The sequence below is a fragment of the Tachypleus tridentatus genome, chromosome 13, assembly GCF_004210375.1.
Source record: "Tachypleus tridentatus isolate NWPU-2018 chromosome 13, ASM421037v1, whole genome shotgun sequence".
Lineage (NCBI taxonomy): Eukaryota > Metazoa > Arthropoda > Merostomata > Xiphosura > Limulidae > Tachypleus > Tachypleus tridentatus.
This window is the reverse complement of record NC_134837.1, coordinates 146678897-146703236: the sequence shown is the minus strand read 5'-3', so window position 1 is coordinate 146703236 and position 24340 is coordinate 146678897. Positions and strand designations below refer to the sequence as shown.

General features: G+C 31.9%; 1 protein-coding gene across 8 annotated transcripts in view; it reads left to right on the top strand.

The window, feature by feature from the left end:
- The window catches only part of LOC143239909 (uncharacterized), a 76932-nt gene extending 66072 nt beyond the window's left edge, over nt 1-10860 (top strand). For 7 of the 8 annotated variants that reach the window (XM_076481542.1, XM_076481544.1, XM_076481538.1 and 4 more), the window contains 3 exons: nt 466-532; nt 1081-1219; nt 6843-10860. In XM_076481542.1, the coding sequence (XP_076337657.1) occupies nt 466-532; nt 1081-1219; nt 6843-6951 (315 nt within the window). In that variant the 3' untranslated portion in view covers nt 6952-10860. The remainder of the gene's footprint in view (nt 1-465; nt 533-1080; nt 1220-6842) is intronic. The other variant, XM_076481537.1, reaches the window with a different exon arrangement.
- Nucleotides 10861-24340: the final 13480 nt, after the last annotated feature.

Below are 24340 nucleotides of genomic sequence, written 5' to 3'. Positions count from 1 at the left end.
TCCATGCTGACATTTGTTTTGCATGCTTCTAAGGCCAGTCTTAGTTGGTTAGGCCAGAATCAAAGGTGCTCTGGCAGGGTTGTTTGTCCCATATTAGAATAAAGTGCAATTTTAGTCCTGAACTAAAATGTATATAATTTTTCTTTTTCTGTTTATTTTACTTCATTGAGATTAATGTATTTAGTTTTTTGTAGTTATTTTACAATTACAGTTAGATTGTGACTGGTCTCAAAAGGAGAGAGAATTAAATGAGTACCCATAATAAAATTAGTTATAGTATAAGCTACTTTATGTGTTTTTATTTGTCTTATTCTCTTAATTGTGAACCTTGTAAGAATAAACCAAAAACAGGTAGACTTGTTGTTCAACTCATCTTGTTTGCTTCACTTGTCTGTATTATACCCACAGTTCTAAAGATAATTCATGAAATAAATGTATTAAAAGCTTGTGTTGATTAAATTATAGACTGATGCAGGACTTCAAAATGAAATTTTTAAAACTGATAACCAAGTTGAAGGAGGGAAGAAACAAAGTAAGTATTATTTACTTAAAAGTCTCAGAAAAATTGTAACTTTTTCTCCTCTTACTTTCTGTGTGTTTGTTTTTTCTTATAAATGTTTTATATATTAGTTACATTTATCAGTATTTTTTATGAGCAGTTGAAATATAGTTTTATACTTTATTGTTTTATCACAAACTTGTGTATTTATTTTACAGTAATAGAGAAATATTTTTTGCCAACTTAAAACAAGCTAATAAATGCTAAATCCATAAATTGTATTTTGGAAAAATTTGTTTATATTCATGTTGTATACTTTCTCTACTGAACAGTGTGAAGCTATCTTACTTGATATAGCTTTTGTGAATTATTAAAGTTATTTAATTTATAAGTCTTAATGCAAATAAGTAGATCCATTTCATTGGGGAATGCAAATATTTGTGAAAATTGTAGGCCTCAGACAAAAGGTAAAGTTTACTTCATTATTGAATGTAAAAAAATTTAAATTTTATCCAAGATTATTAGATAAAAAAAAAAATATCACATATGTTTCATGATCTGATGTTTTCTTGCACACTCAGTTCTTCTGTGTGTTTCTGCAGTATTTGATACCAAAGACGAAATCAACAAAGTAGTCCAAGAAATCAAAAGTTTTACATTGGAACCAAGACCTGATGAATGGGAACAGCAGTTACCAATTGAGCAAAGGATGATGGTTTTGTATGTGAAGTATTATAATGTATTTTGATTAAAGTATATTAAAAATTACTTGTATTTATTTTTCAATTTTTTTATATATATGTATAATGTGGTTGGTGTTTAACCCTGTATGTATAAGTGAGGTCAAAATACACACATCATGATTGTTTATAGAGTTACCTTCAAATTTTAATTAAAATACTTTATTATAAATAAACATGGCATGGAAATGTAGTTGGTAAATCATATTTTTGTTACTAAATAAGATTTACATATTATTTCCTCTACCACACACACCAGTAATGCTTAAACACTTAAACACTAAAACTTGCCACTTTCTTGATTTGCTGGAGTATAAATGTATTTAGCAATGCTACTGAGAAGCTCCTCCCATCTCTTCACTCTTTTGAACCAATTTCTTACTCGTGCCTGCTTCTCTTAAGTACCTGTTTATAACCAACAAAAAGACTTAGAACCTGAACCACGTAGGTCTGATGGATGTTTGTCAATTTTATTGTGAACAAAGCCATAATTTGCTAAAAATTGTTTACACTAAAAATTTTCCAAACACAAATTAATTCATTTATACCATATTTAGAAAACTAGGTGAAATATAATAGATATGTGATGTCCTATTCTAGTGAATGATAATTTGTTTACTTTTTGACATTTATATTTAAAATTTACAAAATGAATTTGTATTGTCCTAATTTGAGAGAATGAAAAGGCTTAGTGTGAATGCTAGTGGCAATATTTTTCTGTCATATAGTTAAATGACAATGTAAAATAATCTCTAAAATAAAAACTAATAGGAATAGATATACTAAACATTCTAACTAACACAGTTAATGAAAGTAATTAAAGGAAGAAAAAGTACACATTAAAATTACTTGCTGTACACTAAACCTATGAAAATTCATAAAGCAAACAACTAAGTTTCTTTGAAGAACTTGCATCTCTAACAAATAAAAATCCATTAAAGGCTAAAATATTGTAACTTTAGATTATATTAATGTTTATGAAAATACAAAAGAATAAACTAACTAAACCTTACAATCAGTTATGATAATATGTATCTCAAAGTATGTTTGTTATATTATTTTTCTTTCTAATGCATTTAATTTGTTTGTATTGTAATTTAAATGTCAATTTTCTGGCTTGATGTATAATCTCTTTACAAAACATAGAACAGGCAATAGAAAGTAATAAAATTTAATATGCAGTGGCATTAAAAAAGTAATTGTGATAAGATTTTAAAACGTTTTAGTAATAAGATGACTTAGAAAAAGATGAAACAAATTCAATTTCTGTAAAATTGTACCATTGAATAAAAAAATAGAAACTAAACTTGTAGTTATTTTTCCACATATTTTGTTTACCTTAAATCTATTCAATAAAAATGTTTATTTACTTTTAACCCTTAAACAGCAGGTATTGATTTCAGCTCTGGACAAAACATGACTGTCTACAAACTTCAAAAATATTCCTTATAGGGTGGAAATTGAAATAGTTTTGAAGTGACAATTTTTATCCTGTAATTTCAACACAAGTGTAGTTTTATTTATATTAACCAATAATTATTTCTTGACATTGGTTGTCATGCTCTTGTTTAAATTACCTTCACATGGAGTTTGGTAGGGCATAGACTAGTGATATAAACACAATGAAATTTCAACTTTATAAGGCAGTTTGACTTGTTACACAATGGTGAGTATCATGATGAACTGAAAACGAAGTGATAAAAACTTAACTTTGTTACTTTATCAAAAAATATTTATATTTATTGCATAACTTTTTGTGAGATCTGATTTAATTAATTTAAACTATAACATTGCAGTATGGTAGGAAAAGAATGTTCTTCATGAACAAGATCAGGTAAAAAAAAATCATTTTGCTTGAGATCTTATTAAGTTTCACTAACTAGGCCACTGTTTACACGAGGCCTTGTCAGTACAAGTAATTGCTTGGTCAAATGTGCAGAGAAAATCTCCAGTAAGGAAATTTTTAAAATATATTTACATGTAATGGGTTTAAAACATATATAAGCTTCTGACTAATAATTAAAATTGGCTAACTATAACTTATGGAATGGTAAGGAGCTTTTTCTACAGGGTGGTCCCTACCTATCCATATATCTAATGCATTCAGTGTATCTGTGTGGTGTCATCAGTATTCTTGTGCTCATGTACCCACGTACGCTCTTCAAGTGTAAATGAGCTTACATCGGCCATATTTCTCTGAAAAAAAAAGAAACAAATTTATAATACATATGTAATTGAATATAACATAATAACATTGGTAATCATCAAAACAGTGAAATGGCATGCAGTTTTTTCAAATCACAACAAAGACAAAACTTAAAATTTTATACAGTAGCAACTTATTTCAAAAGATTTACAAGAATGTAGGAAGACAAAAATGAATAATATAAATTTGAAACAAATGTAAGCATTTTTAATTATTTTTACTTAAAAAACATTCTACAAAAAGTTTTTCAAATTTCAAAGCAGAATATTTATAAAAAATACTAGATACTGTACAGAAGTAAGACATTTTAACAGAAACATCATAATCTGTAGAATATTATTTCAAGTTTCAAACAGTGTCATCCAACAGATGATTTTTGTTGTTCTTGTTGAAACAATAAAACAAACTAGATGACAGGTACATCATATCAAAGCACCTGGACCAGAGTTAATGTGAAATAATGGTGATTTGTACAAGTAAAATTGTTGGCAGCTGTTTACATACACTGCTGGCCAAAATCTTAAGGCCAATGAACATAAAGACAAAATATGCATTTCACATTGTTAGACTCAACCACTTATTTGAGTAGAGCTTCGAAAGATGAAAATAAGAAAAGGGAAAATAAAAGTAAAAAACGCTTTTAGCATTTAATAGGGAAAATGTGAACACTATGAAATTAGCCTAAACACTAGCTGGTCAAAAGGTTTAAGACTATACTGAAACGAAGCATTAATTGGTAAGCATGTAACAAAATTTAGTCATTTATGTTAAAGCAATAGCGTTGTCAACATCTTCCACTGACATCTCCTGTGTTACATTAAGTAAAAACATGGCAAAGGCTAAAAAGTAGACAGTGTTTGAATGCTGCAGAATTGTTGAGCTGCAAAAGCAAGGTATCTCTCAACGTGCCATCGCTGGTGTGATTGGGGGTAGTAAAACTGCTGTTGCAAATTTCTTAAAAGACACTGAGGGATACGGAACGAGAATTTCAAGTGGTCGGCTCAAGAAAATTTCGCCGGCGTTGAGCAGGAGGATTCGATGGGTTGTCTGGCAAGACACCAGCTGATCGTCAAACCAGATTAAGGCCCTTAAGGACACAGAATGCAGCTCAAGAACAATACAACGACATCTACGAGAGAAAGGTTTTAAAAACCGTAAACATCTTCAAATGCCACACCTCAAAACAGCTCGGTTGAACTTTACTGAGAAGCACCAAACATGGGATGTAGAAAAGTGGAAGAAGGTTTTGTTCTCTGATGAGAAGAAATTTAACCTGAATGGTCCAGATGGCTTCCAACGTTACTGGCAAAATAAGGATATCCCACTGAAGACATTTTCTACACGACACAGTGTAGGAGGTTCCATCATGATCTGGGGTGCTTTCTCCTTCCATGGAACAATGGAGCTTCAGGTTATACAGGGGAGTCAAACAGTGGCATGTTGGAGAGAGCATTTTTATTGACTTAAGGCCCTCACATGTGTGGAAATGACTGGATCTTTCAGCAAGACAACAGTGCAATCTACAATGTCCACAGGACAAATAACTTTTTCATGGCAAATAACGTGATTCTTTTGGACCATCCAGTGTGTTTGCCCGAACTGAACCCCATTGAAAATGTTTGGGGGTGAATGGCAATGGAAGTTTGTAGAAATGGACGCCAACAGTGCATGATCTTCATGAAGCCATCTTCACCATTTGGAATACCATTCCAGCCAGCCTTCTGCAAATGCTTATATTGACCATACCAAAGCGAATGTTTGCAGTTATTCGCAATGACGGCCATGCAACTCACAACTGAGACTTCTTGTTGGGCATATCCTACCCTGTTTACGACTTCTTTTTGGTATGGTCTTAAACTTTTGACCAGCTGGTATTCAGGCTAATTTCATGGTGTTCACATTTTCCCTTTTAAATGCTAAAAAAGTTTTTTATTTTTATTTTCACTTTTCTTGTTTTCATCTTTTAAAGCTCTTCTCAAATAAGTGGTTGAGTCTAATAACGCAAAATGCATAGTTTTTCTTTATGTTCATTGGCCTTAAGATTTTAGCCAGCAGTGTATTACTAAAAGATTAAGATTAAAACTATAACAATAGGTGGAAGTAATATATGCAGTGCTTTTATAACACTCTTAACTAATGAATAACCCATGGTTATATTGAGTAGATGGAAATTTATAGTAGCTGCATACCAATATGTTTCAGTGAAACTTTAAACAAAGTAGACATAATAGATTTGAGAACTTTAATGAATAGCATCTGCATAAGACCATAGTTTTATTTCCACACATATGTGAGTGACATGTACTCTGTTTAGTTGTGATATTAAAATTCTCAATTTACTTAGTGTGGACATTTTTTTATCCACTTTATTAAATCTGTTGTTCCTTGGTAATATTGTGTAAAATATGAACTCACAAATTGTTGAATTGTCCAAAATGATTGATGTAATCCTTTACAAATATAAATTACCTTGCATTTACAAAAAGTTGTTGAATACTTAAAAAAAAAGAAAGGAATTGTATGGAAATAATATAGAAAAAATAATTCTTGACGTACCAAGAACTGTAGGGAAAAATATAACTTAAGTATAAAAGAAATAACCTTACGTCCAATTGTATTTGAACTCAATTTCAACCAAGAAAGAAATATCAAAAAATACAGCTTGTAAATTATCACACATGATGTACAGATGGTAAAACAATTCATGAACTACTTAAACATACAACATCCAGTGAAAGATTTTGTACTGAAGACAGATTAATATAACAAAGTGTCTTGCTCCGGCTTAATGATTACCAAAATATCTTGTGTGTTGAATAGGAAGCATTTATTGAAAGTTCAAGAAATCTATATATTAACATAATACACAAATAGGACATCCACTTTCCCAAGTAAACCAAGAACTGATGGTGGATGCTGATGACTAGCTGCCTTTCCTCTGGTCTTACACTGCTAAATTAGAGATAGCTAGTGCAGATAGCTCTCATGTAGCTTTGTGGGAAATTTAAAAAAATGTCAAATTTGCACTAATCATAAAGTTTGCTTTTGTTTGTTTGCATTATAGCACAAATAGAAAAAATTAACAGTGTTAAGCATAATGGAAACAATTAATTGGCCAAGTGATAAAAGTTTATATACAGCAAAATACTACATTGGGCATATCTATTTGAATGTGATAATAAAAACCATTAAGCAAAGCAGAAGTGCTAAAGAAACTTTTAAATATCTTTTTAATGAATATTCAGTGTCAATCAAAATAAAGTATAGGTCTCAACAGTTAAATTCATCATAAAAAAATTATAATTCAGATAATTGGTAAACTAGTTATGGATCTCATTTAGTTGGATGATTTATGTCCTCTTTAGAAGTAATAATATTTTTATTTCTTCCAATCTAGAGAGATCTTTCAAGAGGAACACCATTTGGTTAAGACTATGCTAGAGAAGTTACAAAGAGAAAAACTTAATCTTCAAGTAGAAAGGGAGCAATTTATGGTAGAAAAGTGAAGGCCAATGATAGAGAAACTTACTGTGATATCTTTAGTATTTGTTAGTGGTACTAAAATGTGCATGGACTTGTTAAACTATATTGATATAAAGTTCTAAAGCAATTAAAATAGTAGTATTTACAGACTTTACTTTTTTTTTAAATATTAAAGCATATTTTACATTATGTATAACACTTCTTTTTGGAATGTTTTTCAAATACTGATGTTATCAAGGAATGTTCCACGAGCTGTTATATCATTATGTGCTCTTTATCACTACATTAACTAACAGTTTTCATATCACGTTTAGCAACTGTATTTGTACCAGTGCTTTTAAACATTTCATTCTTAAACACAATATGTTTAAACATGGTGTTTAGAACTTATTTTTACTTTTTTGCTATTTTTAATATGTTTCTGTTTAATTTCAAATCTAGCCATTACAAGCAAAATTTATCATTCTTAACAGAAAGTAAAAGCAGTGTTGTCTCTGAAGTGGAGGTATATAAAAGGAATTTGGGTGAAAATTAAATATTTCAGTTGACTTCTAAAAGTTATTTTTTATTAATTGTTAAAATATTTATTCATTTGCAATTTAAACAAAAGTAAATTATTTTATTTATTTTTACTTTTAATTAATATCTTTAAAATATTACCAAATATCAGACATATCTCTGACAAATGAAATATTACTTCATTTAAGAATGTATAATGTAATTGGACTAATGCATTATTTTCAAGTATCACTTCTAAGTGTTTTATGTTTAATGTAAACAAAATCCAGTAATTATTTCTCTTATTTATCTGCATTAAATATCAAGGTATGAAAATTTATTTTAAATTAACAAATGCTAAATTAAATTTATAATTTGGTTATTTTTACAAGTGTCACAAGTGGTACTAATAACACTATATTTCAAACTGCTAATACTCTACCAGACTCAGGCTTGTAGTTTTAAGTTAGTTAAGAAGTATATACCTTTTAAACCAAATAGAAGTAATAAAACCATTTTATTATAAATACTTAATACTCTCAGGAATATAGATAAAACTTTTGTTTTGCATCATAGGGAATGGTGTTTGTTGTTTTTTTTAGCAGTGCAGATAAACATTATTTCTGGTTTTTATTTTTAAAAATATTTTGTAGATTTATCTGGTTTATAACTCTTTGCAAAACATAAAGTAATTTTGGTGGTTAGTGTAGTTTTCAGGATTTCTTATCTGAAATTGTAAAACAGATAAGAAATTGCTCATTTTTAATGGTACAATTTTTCCTTGATATTTGTATATAACAACTATACTTGAAGCAAGTAAATAAATTATCTGTTTTTAATATAAAACCACTGAAATATATCTGTTCAAAATTTGTTGTTACCAGTGCATTAAATTGGTGACTAAAGTGATTAATCCTCAGAAACAAATTGTGAGTATGTACAACAGATTCTCTCAGTTTTTTGTTTTTTTTCTCTTCATGAAATTATAGCACTTTGGTGATTTGAAACATTAGCATCTTGTAGCTCTTAAGTTGTAAGAATCTTCTTTCATATTATATATAAAAATCTGTGAAATATCTGAATTAAATACACACATTTTTTTTTCACACTGGTAAGTTCCATGCAAGATCCAAAGGATGAAGTGACGATATGTAGAGTATTTTCACATGTATGTGTGTCTAGTCAATTTATTTTTACCTTTCATATAGCTGTAATAACATCAAAGTTGTGTTTATCATATTTTGTTTTGTTTTTTTTATTATGAAATTTTGCTTTCTACCTAAATGAAAAGGATTGAGAAGTTACAGTACTGTGTCACAAGAATTTTTATTCACCTTATTTTTATCTGAATATTTGCATAGTATTTATACACATGTCTCATAACTGAATAAATATCCATAGAAGGTTCTTTCTACCCTAATTAGAAATAATTTTGGAAAGTTTCTGTTATTTTGAAGTTTATTTTTTATTGTTGTTGAATATGAATTAAAATTTCATTTGTTACCCAAACATACTTTTTATGTGGGAGGGGATCTGTTTTTGCAGAAACTGACCAGATATATTTGCTAAAAGCTCAGGTGAGAGTTGTTTTAGGGCCAACATGTAAATGTTTCAGGTTTTGTTATAAATGCATTTTTTCACATCTTTCTCATCAATAACTTTGGGACAAACCTAAATGAATTAACCTTATTTAAGTATTGATCTCATATTGGATGACTTTTGAACATTTTTAACAAGTTTATTGGGCACCCCTTGGATTTTAATTATTGTCTAGATTCTAGAATGAATCTCCACTTCAAATGAAGCAGTCTCAATTGAAGTTATGTCCAGTGAAACCACTGAGAATCTAGAAGAATCAATCAAATGATGAAATGCTTATGGAAATTATTCCCACTGTCAGTGATTCTGACAGCTCAATAGCCAATAACTAATGTTAAAGTTTATATGTTACTTCATGATATTTTAATTTTATTAGAGCTCTACATTAAAGTTATGAACATTTATTCAGAATAAATATTAACAAATTTGTTTCCTTCGATTTGTAAAAGCTTTCATGAAAAAACTAATTTTTGTACTATTTTAAAGTCAGGTTTTCAAAATTTCTCTGAAAACTTCTTTCCAAAGACTCAATTCTCAAAATCTAAAAGCTCCTGAAAACATTGCCAAAATAACTTAAGTAAGTCACAGTTTTAATATAAAATTTCTATTCAGAAAAGACTTCTTTTTTTTAATGTTCTTCTAATATTAATGTTAATTCTTCTTGGACAAATTCTTCCTACACAACTAAGTTATTTTCATATATGATGTAAACAGAAAACTACTTCTTAGAACTGGCAGTACAATAACTGTGGGCCATGTAAATTTTCTTCAAGTTCAAATCAGTAATACACAAGTTACATTGTGATCTGTTTGGCATTGGAATTTTTGTATCTAAGGTTTGGACATAGCCATCCCTATTCTAGAATTTTTTTTTACAAAAGGGCAGAGCAACCAGCCAGTATCATCTCAACTTATTATGCAGTTGCTTTTGATTGAAAAGCAAGATTGCATACCAAAAGTATTTTGTTTCAAGAACTGAAAATTTGAGCTCGTATGTTGGAATATCCATTCCATAGCTCAATGTAAGCATGTGGTGCTTTTGTAATATGTGAGGGTACCAAAACATTTGTTCTAGTTATTTATTCTCTTTTTTTTTTCTTTTTATAGAGTATTTTTTTAATATTTCTGGTTTGTTATATAAATACCAAAACAATAACAAGGTACCCAAATTTACAATCCTCACATTGATACACATTTTTACATATCGGGTACTAGAAATACTAGAGATAGTTTTAATATGTAGTGCCTCTACATTATATATATGCTCCATATTTGAAACATTTGCAAAATTTGTTAATGTAATATGGCCAAGGAATTTTTATTTCCTAATTTGAATCTATTTTTAACATTCTGACTTTAAAATCCTTACTTTTATAACAGTAAATTCAGATATCATATTCAGAATTTTGTGAAAGTGATTACTTGTAACAATAATACTTGCAACATGTCATATTAGAAGTATTTTAAAACATTCAAATGTTTTTCTTTTATTGGGATGTTTTAATTGCTGAAATTTTATGTAAGTAAAGTGTTCTTAGGTAGTAGCATTCTATTTTAAGTTTTCATGGTGAGTATTTGTTAAATATTCTTCAATTCAGAATTTTCGTTTCTCGCTTTTCTCTTCCCAGTAGTCAGAGTTAGTTTTAAATTGTTATTGATTCAGTAAACGTTTTGCATAGGTGTTCCACTCATTATGTTAATGAATTATTATTTAGAAATTCAAAAGTATTATTTCACTTTTATAAAATGTTTTACTTTTGATCTTTTCTAGTCTTTAAGATGAACTGTAAAACAAAAAATGTAATTATCTGTTCATTAAAGATCTTGAAATATTATTTACTTTTTTTACTTTCTCACAGCATATTTCTGATATTATTCCCTTGTGATGTAATCACTTACATCAAATACATTGTATTCTAAAGAGCATTAAATTGTTCTACCTTCATTCTCACCTGTGGTACTTTGATACTTTTGGAACATTTTCATATAACATATCTGTATTTCCTTTATAATATTTTTATTTTATATCTGTGCAGTTTTAAAATGAATAGTAAACTAATAAAAGTGCTAGCAGTGTTGTTTCTCTAGCTAAACTGATTCTTTTATTTATTTATCCTATTGAGCATCATAATAATTAATACTGGATAAGAAAAGAAAAGCTAGAGGGTGTAACCTGTGATAGTATGGCTAAAGCTTAAAAGATCATATTTAGCTAATTATTTTGTAGAGCATTTTTTAATAGCAACAATTTAATATTTATGTGTTTTTAATACGTTGGCTCCCAAGCCTATTTTGCCGATACTTTCCAGGGTCTCACTAGTCATTTTACAATTACTTTTTTTTAGGAAGAGTGTATATGTAGTCATTGTGTTCCAGCCAAGTAAGTGGCCATTTAAAAAGAACATAGAGCATAACTCACCAGTGGGTCATGTGAGAGCCAGCATGTCAAGTAATGATACAATGATGGTAGCAGTGACAGAGAATTCATAATTTACACTGTTGTAAAAATTTATTATAATATAAACTACCAAAAGTGCATATGTCTTAGACTGTAGAAGTATAAACATTTTATGATGGTCATATATTACTGTAAGTTGAGATCTAAATCATTATTTTATGACAGATTTGGGTTGCAGTATTTAGTTTATGTTTCTCTGCCTCAGTTGTTTAGTATTAGGGATACTTATTAATTATACTTTTTAATTACTAAAGTTTTATTTGTAATTAAAAGAAATCAATTTAAAATTAAAAACTGGAATATACAGAAATATGATTTTTGAGATGGTAGTTTTAAAGCTGTAGTTGATTGTAAGAATAGTTTATGTAAAACATTTTCCAAACTCACTTTATTGCCTTGACAGACATTATCTTTTATGTTCCATTTATTATGACAAAGAATGATGACGAAACATTTGAAATTTTTATGATGTACTTTTTAATTTAAGTTGAAGCTCTTGACATTATCATAAAAAAACAGCAGAGGTTATAGAAACCCTAATCTGAAAAGTAACTTGTACTTCATTAGTAAGAAACTTTTCAAATATACTGATAATTGTACTTTTTCAATAATAATTCAAAATCCTGTAGATCAGTTTATGATACTAAAGTATTATTTTTGCCACTTTTGGCTCTTCTTACATTCCCTCACTGTATTTATATAGATAAGGTTTAAAATACTAATTGCCCACCTATTGTTAATATTTCTGCTGTAAAAGAATGTTAACTTATAAATTACTGAAATAACTCAGTTTCATTGTGCCATTTTTGTAATTAAGTTTATTATCTATTTAAGTTGTTAGAGGGCATCAAAGCTAGGAGCTGATAAACCTATTTGTTAAAAATATAATAATACAGAGCTTTTTCCATATTACAAAGATTTTTTTTCTTAATGACCACCATCAAGATAACAAACAAGTAATAAAAGCACCATACAATTTTTCATCATTTAACCTTGAAAGAATAAGAAAGTTTTATGAGCAAAATATTGGTTTATCTCATTTTTTTTGAACTACCTCAAGTACCTGTCCTTTGGACAGAAGTTATATAAATTCATGAATAATAAAAGGCTATCTGAGGACATGTAAAGTTGCTTCCTTTATATTTAATTGTAGAAAATGCCCATAGAAAATGCAAAATACAAAGTATGAAAACATAAGTTTACATACACTCAACTAACCTTCGTGACAAATTTGATGAAGGTCTATCAACAGGGAGTGAAGTAGTTGTTTGTATAAAAAAAATGAAAAAATCACTCATGAAAACCATAAAATGCAAAACTGAAAATTTGTATATGCATCCTTCCATGAACCCAACATCGATACCAACTTTAATGAAAATCCATGCACAGCAGGTGAGGGAATAGTAAAAAAATGCCCATAAAAATGCAAAAATTATATCTCCCTATTGACCCAGTAAACCTCCATACCAAATTTTGTGAAGTTTCCTCCACACCCTATGAAGCAGTTACATGGACAGACCACTGACATCTATAGTTATACAGATTTAATACTTCATAATGGTTGCCTATTGCTATTGCCATAATATTTTAAAATTAGATGAGTAGTTATCTGTCATACAAAAGGTATATATGTTTGGGTGAATTTCCTTTCAAAATTTGCCTCCTACAAGAACAAATAATCTTTTTGAAGATTAAATATTAAGAAAAAGCATCAGCAAAGTGTCAGATCTCATGAAAATTACTGAAAATTTCAGTTTGTTACAAGGTTGGTAATATACTACATTTCACTGTGAAAGAGGAATTAGAATATTCTTAATTTTCAATCAAGAAAGATCATCTTTACTACTTGAAAAGTAATTTTCTTCCTTTGTCTAATGTTTTTTTTTTTTGCTTTGCTTCACTTGACTTATATTTTTCACACATTTTTCTGTGTATGCCATTTTTATATTTAGGATGGAAATACAGTTTCACTGTTTCATTTTAGATTCTAATAATTGTATTTTTATGGTACATTTCTAATTGTGACTATAAGTTACAGCTTTATAAATTTAATATCTGGGATTTGATTCTACATGGTGCACAAAGTACAGAGATCCCATTTTGTAATTCTGGGCCAAAATAAACCACTAAATGTACCTATTCAACTATGTATTATAAAAATCTATGGCCAAACAATTTGATTTTAGGTATTGTAATTTATAAAGTATCTTTTAATTACTATCATCAAATTCATATTTTTTTAACATACTGAGTAAAATATATTGATTTCTTAGATGATGAATAGTAATAAACTAATAAGTGAAACTATGATTTATCAGAAAATATTTATTTCAGATGTTGCTCAAAGCTATACATGGGATATCTGCGCTAGCCATCTGTAATTTTAAACTGATAAACAAGGGAGAAGATGTATATTTAACAGGAATCACTGCACACCCTTTGGCTACTCTGATTGACTAGTGGGATTTGACCATCACTTGTTTAAAGCTCTGGCTGTTGTTTCCCTCAGCCAGGACTGATCTCATCTCTTTCTGTGTGTTTACCTTCCTCTTTGCCTTCTCTTATGAACCTTAGCATTGTTTTGTGACACTTCTTGCCAGGATCTGTTGTGTATTTTATCTCCACTGACTGACATTAAAGGTACCTCTTCTTTTATCTTTATCATGGTTTCTCTTGCTCCAGCCTTACATACGTCTCTTTCAACTGTAAGTTTCATTTATTCATTTTAATATGTGGGATTCTTTTCAATCCCTTTCTCACTTGTCAGTTTTCTCTGATCAAGTAACTCATCTTCAATCCCATTCATGTCACTATTCCATTCTCTCAGTGCAAATGGCAAGTTTTTTGCTCCTACCCAATCACCATGCTTTTGCTCTATTCTTGCCTAGCTTTCAACTTTCTTTACCTGCTTGTTTGACCAAGGATTGTTGGTTTCTACCATTGCAGGTTGTCTGGTTTTGTCAACTGTCTTTTATATTTTTCGATACAGTTCTTTTTTTCCGACCCTGTTCTCCTCAGCTTGTTCTGGCCCTTCCAACTTCATTCTCTTTTTTCATCCAGCTCCTTTGCCTAGTTGGGACCTTAATGTCATTCTTCATGCTCTTACACAGGATCCATTTAAACCGTTGGTCACTTGCTCTGAACACCTTTTTTTATTTTCCTTTTTATGCATGAAGTTATTACAGGTCTGATCTTTAGGTATTGTATGCCTCCCATACATTATTTTAAAGATATTAGTTGATTTTATTCCCAAAACACTCATTCATTTCTAGGAAATCAGTTGCTTTGGAGGATGATCACACCATTTCTCAAGTACCTCTTCCATTGATTTCAACCCTATATTATTGTTTTGATCTTGACAGCCTCTTATGTTCAAGTGAGCAGTCAGGTATTACTTAGCTTAGAGTGTTTCCTGTAATTGTTTATTCTTGCTGTGGAACTCCTTTTCTTTTAGGGATCATGTTCATAGCCTGTATCATGCCACTTGACCCTTGGAACATCAGCAGTGCCCAACAACTTTGTCTTCAATATCCAACAGTTTCATCTCCATTTAGGTTTTGCTTCTGTTCAGTTGCCATCATCCAGTTCATTTCCCATTTTTAATGGGTAAGTACCTCTTTTGTTTTCTTATATGCTTGTACTGGTAATCTCTAATAAATCTCAGAATCTACCCAGTGGCATGTTGCCTTAGAAGTTGTACTTAATTTCTGCATTGGGTCTGGGTAATGAAAAGTGTTAAGTCTTAGGGCCAGTGTACCCTCTGTTGAGATGAAATATACTTGTACATAATCACTGTCTGTTTCAGATCATTCTTTTCATGACGGGTAACTACCCGCTTCCTTGGCTTGCATATGCCAGCTTTCCAAAACATGTTTGTTAATTACCCGTTGCACTTTTGCATAAGAGAACCTTTAAAATGATTAAGTCCAACAAGGTCTTAGACATCTCTCTAGAACAGTGGTTCTTAACCTTGTTGGAGGTACTGAACCTCGGAAGTTTTGTACTTGCATTCACTGAACCCTTCCTAATTGGAAAAATAAAATATGATTTTTTCAAATTCAAAACGTAAGTAGATATTTTATTAGTGCACAAAATGAGCCATGCATCAGTTGTACACAATATCACTGTGTTCAAAGAACAAAACCAACAAAACATGAATTTCACACAAAAACAAAAACATAACTCAATGAATATTTACTGCAAATCAATGTGACTTTTGCTGTTGCCTTTCAGAGACAAGGTCAGAAATGCACGGCTTCACCTTGGCAAGTGACACTCATATCATTTTTGCAACAAAGTCAGTTCCTTTTCTTCGTTTTTATGTCTACCATCCTCGAAAAGGATTGCTCACAAAGATACAAACTGTATGAGTATCTCAAGGGCTTTTTTAGCAATAAGAGGGTATGCTACAATTTGGTGACACCAAAACGTTGAGAGTGTTGTTGTTCTGAAATATTGATGTTGAACTTGGCTCTGCTGACGTTCAATGATTTCGTTGATGTATTCATCATTGATATATGCTGTCACAACACTAAACATGAACGGTTGTCTCACCCATGCTGGATATGACTCTCTGGTGAGGAAGTATCCATCGAGAGACTTTGTGAGCTCATCTAAGTGCATGCTTGCTTCAGTTCCCTGGGTACAGAAATGTCTCCGATTTCAGACACATCTTCGATCTTACTTACACAGTCGTCCAGCAGGGGAAAGCTTGCGAAGTTATCATTCTCTGTTTGTCGTTTCCATAACGGTAGCTTTTTTTTAAAAGCCTTCAGGTTTTTTTCTGCTTCGATGATGTTAACCCACCGCCCTGCATCTGTTGATTGAGATGATTGAGAGCATTGAAGATATCGGCCATGTATGCCAAAATGAGAATGAACTCAGATTTTTCGAAGCAATCTACATGACCACCAAACGTTAGAATGATAGAGAAGTACCTCGAATTCAGAGCACATTTCATTACACAGCTCTTTGAAGATATGGTGCTTCAGGGCACTATTTCACACAAAGTCCACACATTCCACTGAAATTTTTAATACTTCTGCCAGTTTTGAAGGCAAGGCTTTTGTTGCCAACACATGCCTGTTCAGAACACAGTGCATTACAATGATGTGTGGGGCATCGGCTTTCACCAGCGCACCAAAACCAGAGTTTTGTTCCAGTATGACTGGAGCTCCATCCAAACAAACTGCAGAAACCATATCCCACGAAAAATAATTGTCTCTGAAGAAGTCATCCACAAGTTTCTTCACGTCGGCTGCCATAGTTGTTGTTGTAAGAGGCTTACAAAATAAAAAATCTTCTTTTATCTCGTCCTTTTTCACATAGCACACGAATACAACAAGCTGGTTTAGATTGGAAATGCTAGTGGTCTCATCGAATTGAAGGCTGAATTTTGCTGGGTTTGAAATCAGATCTGCAACTACTTGAGCCAAGATATCATTGCTCATGTCATCTATTCTGTTGTTGATGGTGTCATTTGAAAGAGGAATTTGGGATAACTTATTTTCAGCAGCTTTTCCCAACATGATATTCACCATCTTCAACTCAGCTGGTTTTATGAGTGCTTCACCAATGGTGTGTGGTTTGCCCTGCCTTATGATCAAGTACGCAACTTCGAACAATGCTGCGAGGATCGGTTTGTCGATGGGTACAAAGCCCAGAACAGGCAAAGTAGCCTTTTCGTCAAACCTGGCTCTCTTTCCCTTGAATTCAGCAAGCTTTGTGTTTTTGTATTTCCCATCTCCATGCAACTTTGGGGAGTGTTCTCTTAGTTTTGCCAGTGCTAGACTAGAATTGCTCAACTTGGCATTGCAAATCATGCATTGAGGATGCTGACTCCCATCATGTTCCGCTATACACATGAATCCATATTGTACGTATTTGTCCGACCACTTTCTGTTTTTGCTCGACATAGTTAGTATGAAGGAATTTAAAGATTAGGAAACAAATTACAAATGATGCATGATTATTACAGTCACAAATCAACTTCTAAGAGCACGAAGTTCCCTGCAGCACAGATATTAAGGCCAAGTCGTGACGTGATCAGCCACAGCCAGTGATGGCCAAGTGGAGCATGACGTTACGAATCATAAGAGTGGGGTGAACGGAATGGACACACACACAGTGTGTGTGTCTTGACCTCCATCAAACCCCTGAGACTGACTCACCGAACCCCTGGGGTTTGAATGAACCCAGGTTAAGAACCACTGCTCTAGAACCTCTACAGTGGGAATTCCCCCAGTCTTCTAATGGAGCACAGGAGACTTGGCATTCCCAATTTCTAGTCACTGAAGTTGTAAACTTGGAAGGTTCCTCATCAGTTGTGTAATCCATACATAAAAAGCCCAAGTGAGCAGTACAATATAGTGAGTAGTATAGCAGAGGTGTCCATGCCAATGTAGTGTAGGCCACCTTTATTTTATCGTATTTCAATTTCCAGGCAGTTTTGACAAGCCATATGAAGGAAATTATTTTCTTCAAAGGATAGGAAGGGACCCTTCTCCCCATTCTTGTATGTATCATGAGTAAATGGTATAAAAGAACATGTACCAAACTTACAATCTGATTATTGCCCTAACCACCCTACACCTCACCTGATTGATCATATATTTTTCTGTCATGTCCTGTCAAATGTTGGTTCAATTTTGCCTTCCTTCTGTCACACTTTTTGGCATTAATTCTTGCCTCATATAAGAATGAATTTGATTTTGAGTGGAAGTGCTTAAAGAATACTACACATGGAAAATGTACCACTGTCTTGTTGGTGGAAGGATATTCTTGCATGATTATTGCATGTCAAAGCACATGTCTTTGGTGATAGATGGTTCAAGATTAATGGCATGCAAAATCTTTGTTGTGTACAGTGACTATATTCTGTTGGAAATACATTTTCAGGTAAGGAAAATGTTAACACTTCTAATCTTGAGTTATAGCTCATAAATATATACATTTACTTTCAAAGCCTTAGTTGCCACAATTGAGAAACTGTTTATTTAATTCTGTGGTGTATCAGTGAAGAATAATTCACTTAATTACGTTTTCAAGATGTTTGTGTAAGTATTTCTAACTTAGTTACTGATGTTCTTGTGTACAGAATAGTACAGGTTGTAGCCTTCTGATAATTCTCTATTTTAGACAATTATGTGCCACAGTGGTTATTCTATAAGGCTTATGAGTAGTTCAACCTCTTTTTGTGTCATCACTTCCCTGAAGTGTGGAATATTCTCAAGTTGAGAAATGATGCAGAAACTTGCATAGACTCGTATGAGTTGGGGTCTTGAAATGCATAATGGAAATAATGATTGAACTCTAATCTAGGATTGTGTAAATTTATACATATGAACTTTCATTCTGAATTAATAGTGTAGTATCACTGTTATTCTTGCTCCATTCATTATTTTATATAAATATTTTACTTTCCAGCTTCAACATCCAAATAACTCATACAACAAACTTTAATCCAGGCAGTGGCAAGATCCCAGTGCCCTGTTCATTATTTTGTATTTTATACCGAGTGGTACTGCTTAAAATCCTTTTTTTTTTTGCTGTTCATGTATGAATTATTCATAACAAACATTACCTGAGTCTTCTGCTTATTGTGGATTGCTTATCTTGTGGAAGTTGGTGTACCTGAATACCAAAAGCTAATTTATTAAATTATATTTTGGTGACATGATCAGGATTTGTTTTTGTGAAATTTATTTTAAACATGCTTCTTTGCAGTTGACTTTGTGGATGCTGTAAAGCTTGTGAACTGTGATTATCAAGAAAAGGCATTTTCTGAGACCATACACAACTCATGGAGGGGAGGTGGAACCTATGAGTAATGTGGAAAGACTTAAAAATGAATATTAAACCTGTCATGATCATCACCAGTCACCAAGTTATATTGGTTTAAAGGAATTACACTTTTCAACAATAACCCTAGACAAGGGCAAATTGAAAAAACAAGACTAGGTTTCTTACAGCATCTAGACTTTTTAAGACTAACTGGTGTTTTTTTTTTCTTTAAGACTTAGGCATTTGATGATTATTTTGGTTTCTGGTCAGTTAGTTATTTATGACCAACAAAATAATTGAGAACACAAAGTAGACAAAATCTGCCAAGAAGAGCTATATAGCAGAGCAGCCAACATCTTACCATATTCCTATAAGTATTTTCAAAAGTCAAAATTGTTCTGGACCAAAAAGACAACCTGACATCCAAGACCATATCCAGCTACTGTGATCAGCGTGGAATGTGTGATGATAACATAAATCCTTGCATATTTATGGCCTTCTGCTGTTAACTTTCTTAAAAAAACTCGTGTTTGGCATGATGGATATACCTCCAGAATTCTGGAAGTTAAGAGGGTTATCTCAAACTCTAGCAATATATCAGTTTCACAACAGTATGGATGCTGTTAACAGTGATGATGATCAGGTTTGCCCATGACTGTTTTATTGTATGAGAGAGGAGAACATACACCATTTCCTTAAATATTTCAGGCTGTTTTTCTTCTCTTGAAATATATAGGCTTAACAAAATTTCTGTTACACCTGAAACTGAATGAGTCTAGGTTATCCAGTGATTGATTTCTTATATAACATAACCATCTATTTAGGTTATGTTTTTTTGTTTCTGACCACAAAATACACAAATGCATGTTAAAAGTACCAAAGATTATGGTAAAAAAAATTTCCACCACTGTACAACAATTAACCTGAGCTATTATGCTTTATTTCCTATCTCTGCTATTTAGTAGTCACAAAAATCCACAGCATCAGTGAAACACAAAAGGTGTACTAAAATGATACATATTTATCCCTAAGTTATATACTTTATGCCAGTTTATCATGCAGTAATACAATACAGTTCCCTTGTCACAACCTAAGAGTGGTGTAGATTAACAGGTATGATCTTGCATACTAATACAAAGTTGCAATTAATTAATTATGTGCAAACTCATTCAGTATGTTTTAACAAGCAAACATTTCTCTTCAGACATCACTGTTATCAAACATCAAACCCAATGCAGTCAACCTGTGCCTTGGTACAAAGGCAGAACATAGGAATAGCAGACTGTCTACTTGTAAAAAGTACAGCCTACTGAAACGTGAATACACAATGCTAATTGGTATGCTCACGGATCAGAACTCTACAGTTTATTTTAAGGAAATTTACATATGAATGTGGTGAAGTGAAGGTTCATAGAATTCAGTGTACAAACTCAGGATCAGAAAAGTGCAGAAAGACCCCTTGCACAGCTGAAGCTCTCATTGGATTGGAAAACAATTACTTTTCACTACATTGATATAGGTATTGGTACTGCATAAGCTTGCTTGGAGCACTAAGGAGGAAATCAAATAGATCTTGAAAGATGGAATAATACAATCATTAGAGAGTGCACATTGACTTCACTGGTTATTGTAAGAAATAACAGAAGAATGCCTTGGTTCTCTGAATTTCAGTCAAGTGAATATGATGTAATGCATCAGTGCTTTTCATTTCCACATATAAATGAATGTCTTTGTGCACTGGATAATACTGGTTCAACACACTTGATCTGATTGCAACTACTGGCAAGTCAACTTGTATAGTAAAAGTAGAGCTAAGTTCTGCTTTCAACACTCGGGAAGAACATGTAAATTTTAAATTTAATCATCATATTGTATTTACCACTTTTGAGAGGTTAATAGAGAGTATGCTTCTAGGACTGACATTGAGAGAAGCATCTCATCCATGTAGCTGACACACTGCTTTTTGATCATATGTTTCAGGCTGCAGATGAGGACCTAAAAATATTATTAAAACATGTCAAAGATGCAGATTTGAAACTGATGAAACATGTTAATATGCATGGAAATTGAATTTCGTAATTATTCAATAGGTATGGATAGGGGAGTGTACACTAATCTTGCAAATATTATATTAGCAAATGAATGACTACAACCTTAGATCAGACAAAAATTCCACAGGTTTCTGTTTTTTATCATACTACTAACTGTTTGTAGCTGTTTTTTCCCAAGATAGTTGCAGTACTTTCAGTACTAAATGAAGTTGGTACATGCTGCATATAGATTAAATAATGTGAATCTATAGTTCAATCCTTAAAGCATATTATTCAAAATACTGGCTCTTTCCTTGTCATCCACAAGATGTTGGAATTGATGTAGTTTTATCATAGGCACAATCACACGTGTGAACCACACACTAACAGTTCTTGAAATCCTGACACTTTATGTAAAAAAAAAAAAAACTTCTTGCAGTTGCAATATTTTTAAAGCATGACTACTACTTCTAATATGATAAGGAGTTCTTGCATTTATGTAGGCCATATCACTGTAATGACTACTGAAGTTCAAACATATGAAAGGAATGATTGTGTATTGAATAACAATAACAAAAGAGTACAAGTTTTTTGCACAACACTCTAGGTTTGCAGAGTAGATATGATAAAGTAAAAGATTAATAAAAAAACGTTTATTAAAACTCCATGTCCTAGACACTGAGCTGCAAAGAAAACTATCATAGAAGCAGTGAATACAAATCTAATGTACAGAGACAACTCTCCTGGTAGCTTGAACTCTTAGTTTCCATACAGTTATGTGCACAGTGAACATCACAAACTGGTAACATACTGTTGATGTATGTAACATCTAGTACTCATATATTCAGTTAAAAGTACAAGATGATGTATTGTACTATCACTATGAACTACTGAAATATGGTATGCAAACTATTATGCAGCTAGTGAACTTCAATGACACTTCAGACTTTAAATAATGTAAGAACTGAAGAGAACCAGAAAGTGTCACACTGTTGGAAGTGTGTGTATGGATGTGGTTTTTCTGAATATTGCCACTGGAAGATGGTAAAGGTACTGTACAACATGTGTTGCACAGAGTGAGAAATTGTCACATCAGTGAAAAACATTGACATTGAATTTCTGTTTTTCTTTTCTTTACCCAAAGAACATTGCTATTGGTATAAATGGTCCTTTGCTTGAAAATGAATAAAATGTAATCAAGGGGATCTAAACTTCATGAATTTCTTCAAGTGTGCTAGGGCTTATCAGTTGCTTGATAAGTTCATAAAGTCCATTGCTGATGTATTGGCTGAACAATTCACAACACAATTTGGAACACTTGGACTGATCTACATGGATCAAGGAACCAACTTGAAAACTATTTATTTGAAGAACTGAATCAAAATTTGAGTGTGTTGAAAATGTTAACTTCACCATATCTTTTTAGTTTGACTTAGATAAATGATTTTGCAAGCTGGCAAAGTCACACATGCTAAGTTTGTGAGCTTTGAGAGAATAAACTCTAATGATAACATACCATATGTCATGATGGTGTACCATGCAGCTGACTAACGGTCAGCTTATTCTTGATGAATCTTTTGATGCATGAATGAAAATTACAATTTTCAAAGTGTTTGATATATACCTCTCTGCCCATTGCAAACACTTTCAACAGAAATATATGGAATGACTGTATTGTACAGTTTTAATACACATGATTTTTCCCATCAACAGAGAGGTAAAGCGGCTCTGGATCAAAAGAGATGTATGCTTTGACAAAATTGTATTGGAATGAATATTAGAGCTTGGTGATGATTAGGTTTAGTTTTGAAGCATGCCTGCATCACATGAGCAATCAGTTTTGTCTGAATTGATATGCAACTGTGATATTGGTTCTGAAATTTGATAGTTAAATATTGCACAAAGCTGCATAAAAATATCAGCAAGATAGAACCCTATCTCACTGACAGTCCTCTTGATAACTGGTTGTTCCAGGTGTCAGAGATGGATAGCAAATTGACTCTGTTGACAAGAGTACTACATTGCATAATCTTGACTCATCTGGTTAGTAGGAGGATGTTGGCAGTACCCACATAACAGAATCATATGACAAAAACCAAGAAGAGGAACGGTAACTGTTTACATGATTGTTTGTGATACTAATGTCTGTGCTCTAATACACCATTATTGTTGAGATAATTACGATGATCAATTAAATAAAAACCCAGTGACTCAAAGAAAGTGAATTTCATTGTTTTCTGAACTATCAAGAGGTGATTCACAGTGTGATGTTGGCAGGAACACTGTATGATAACTGCTGTACAATAACCATTGGAACAAGTATTTGATAAATCAAAAGTTGTTGCAATATTAGATGTACCTTGCATTAATTGCTATATCTGTACAGTGAATACTAGCAGCACTTTTTTGGAATCAACTTTGTAATACTTGCTGCATACTCAGCTTGTTAGATGAGATCCTAAAATAATTGATCAGAACAATGAAATACCATTAAACTGAAAGGAGTTTCCAAATCTTACTTTCTGAGTACAGAGGATACATTTTATGGTAGATATATGCTTCTAAAAACTTCCTGAGCAATCTTTCATATAAGCCATGATAACTATGAAAGATTGTAACTGTTAATGTAATAGATTCATGTTATTCTTACATGGATGTGGTGACTTGTTCTGTGCTTGTACTGCTGTATGGTACATTAACAAATCAGAAGAAAAAAAAACTAATTTCATCATCATCCATGTGTTTATGTATTGTGTGGCTGACACCACAAAGCATGATCTGGATGGTTAATGATGGTAGGAAGAGCTAAATTTTGCATATTCATTTGTGATTACTTTTATTTTTTGTGATATCAGTTGAATTTGTGTTTGTCTAACTCATAGTACATTACAATTATCTCATGTCTTAGCACATATGAAAAGCATAACCAATGCTAGTGTTAGTTGCTAGTTATCAAGCTTGCTAGTGAAGGGTTATGTCATGTGCTACAAATATACTGTGTTAGATATATGATGTTGAGATTCATATGTATGCATTTTAGTACTT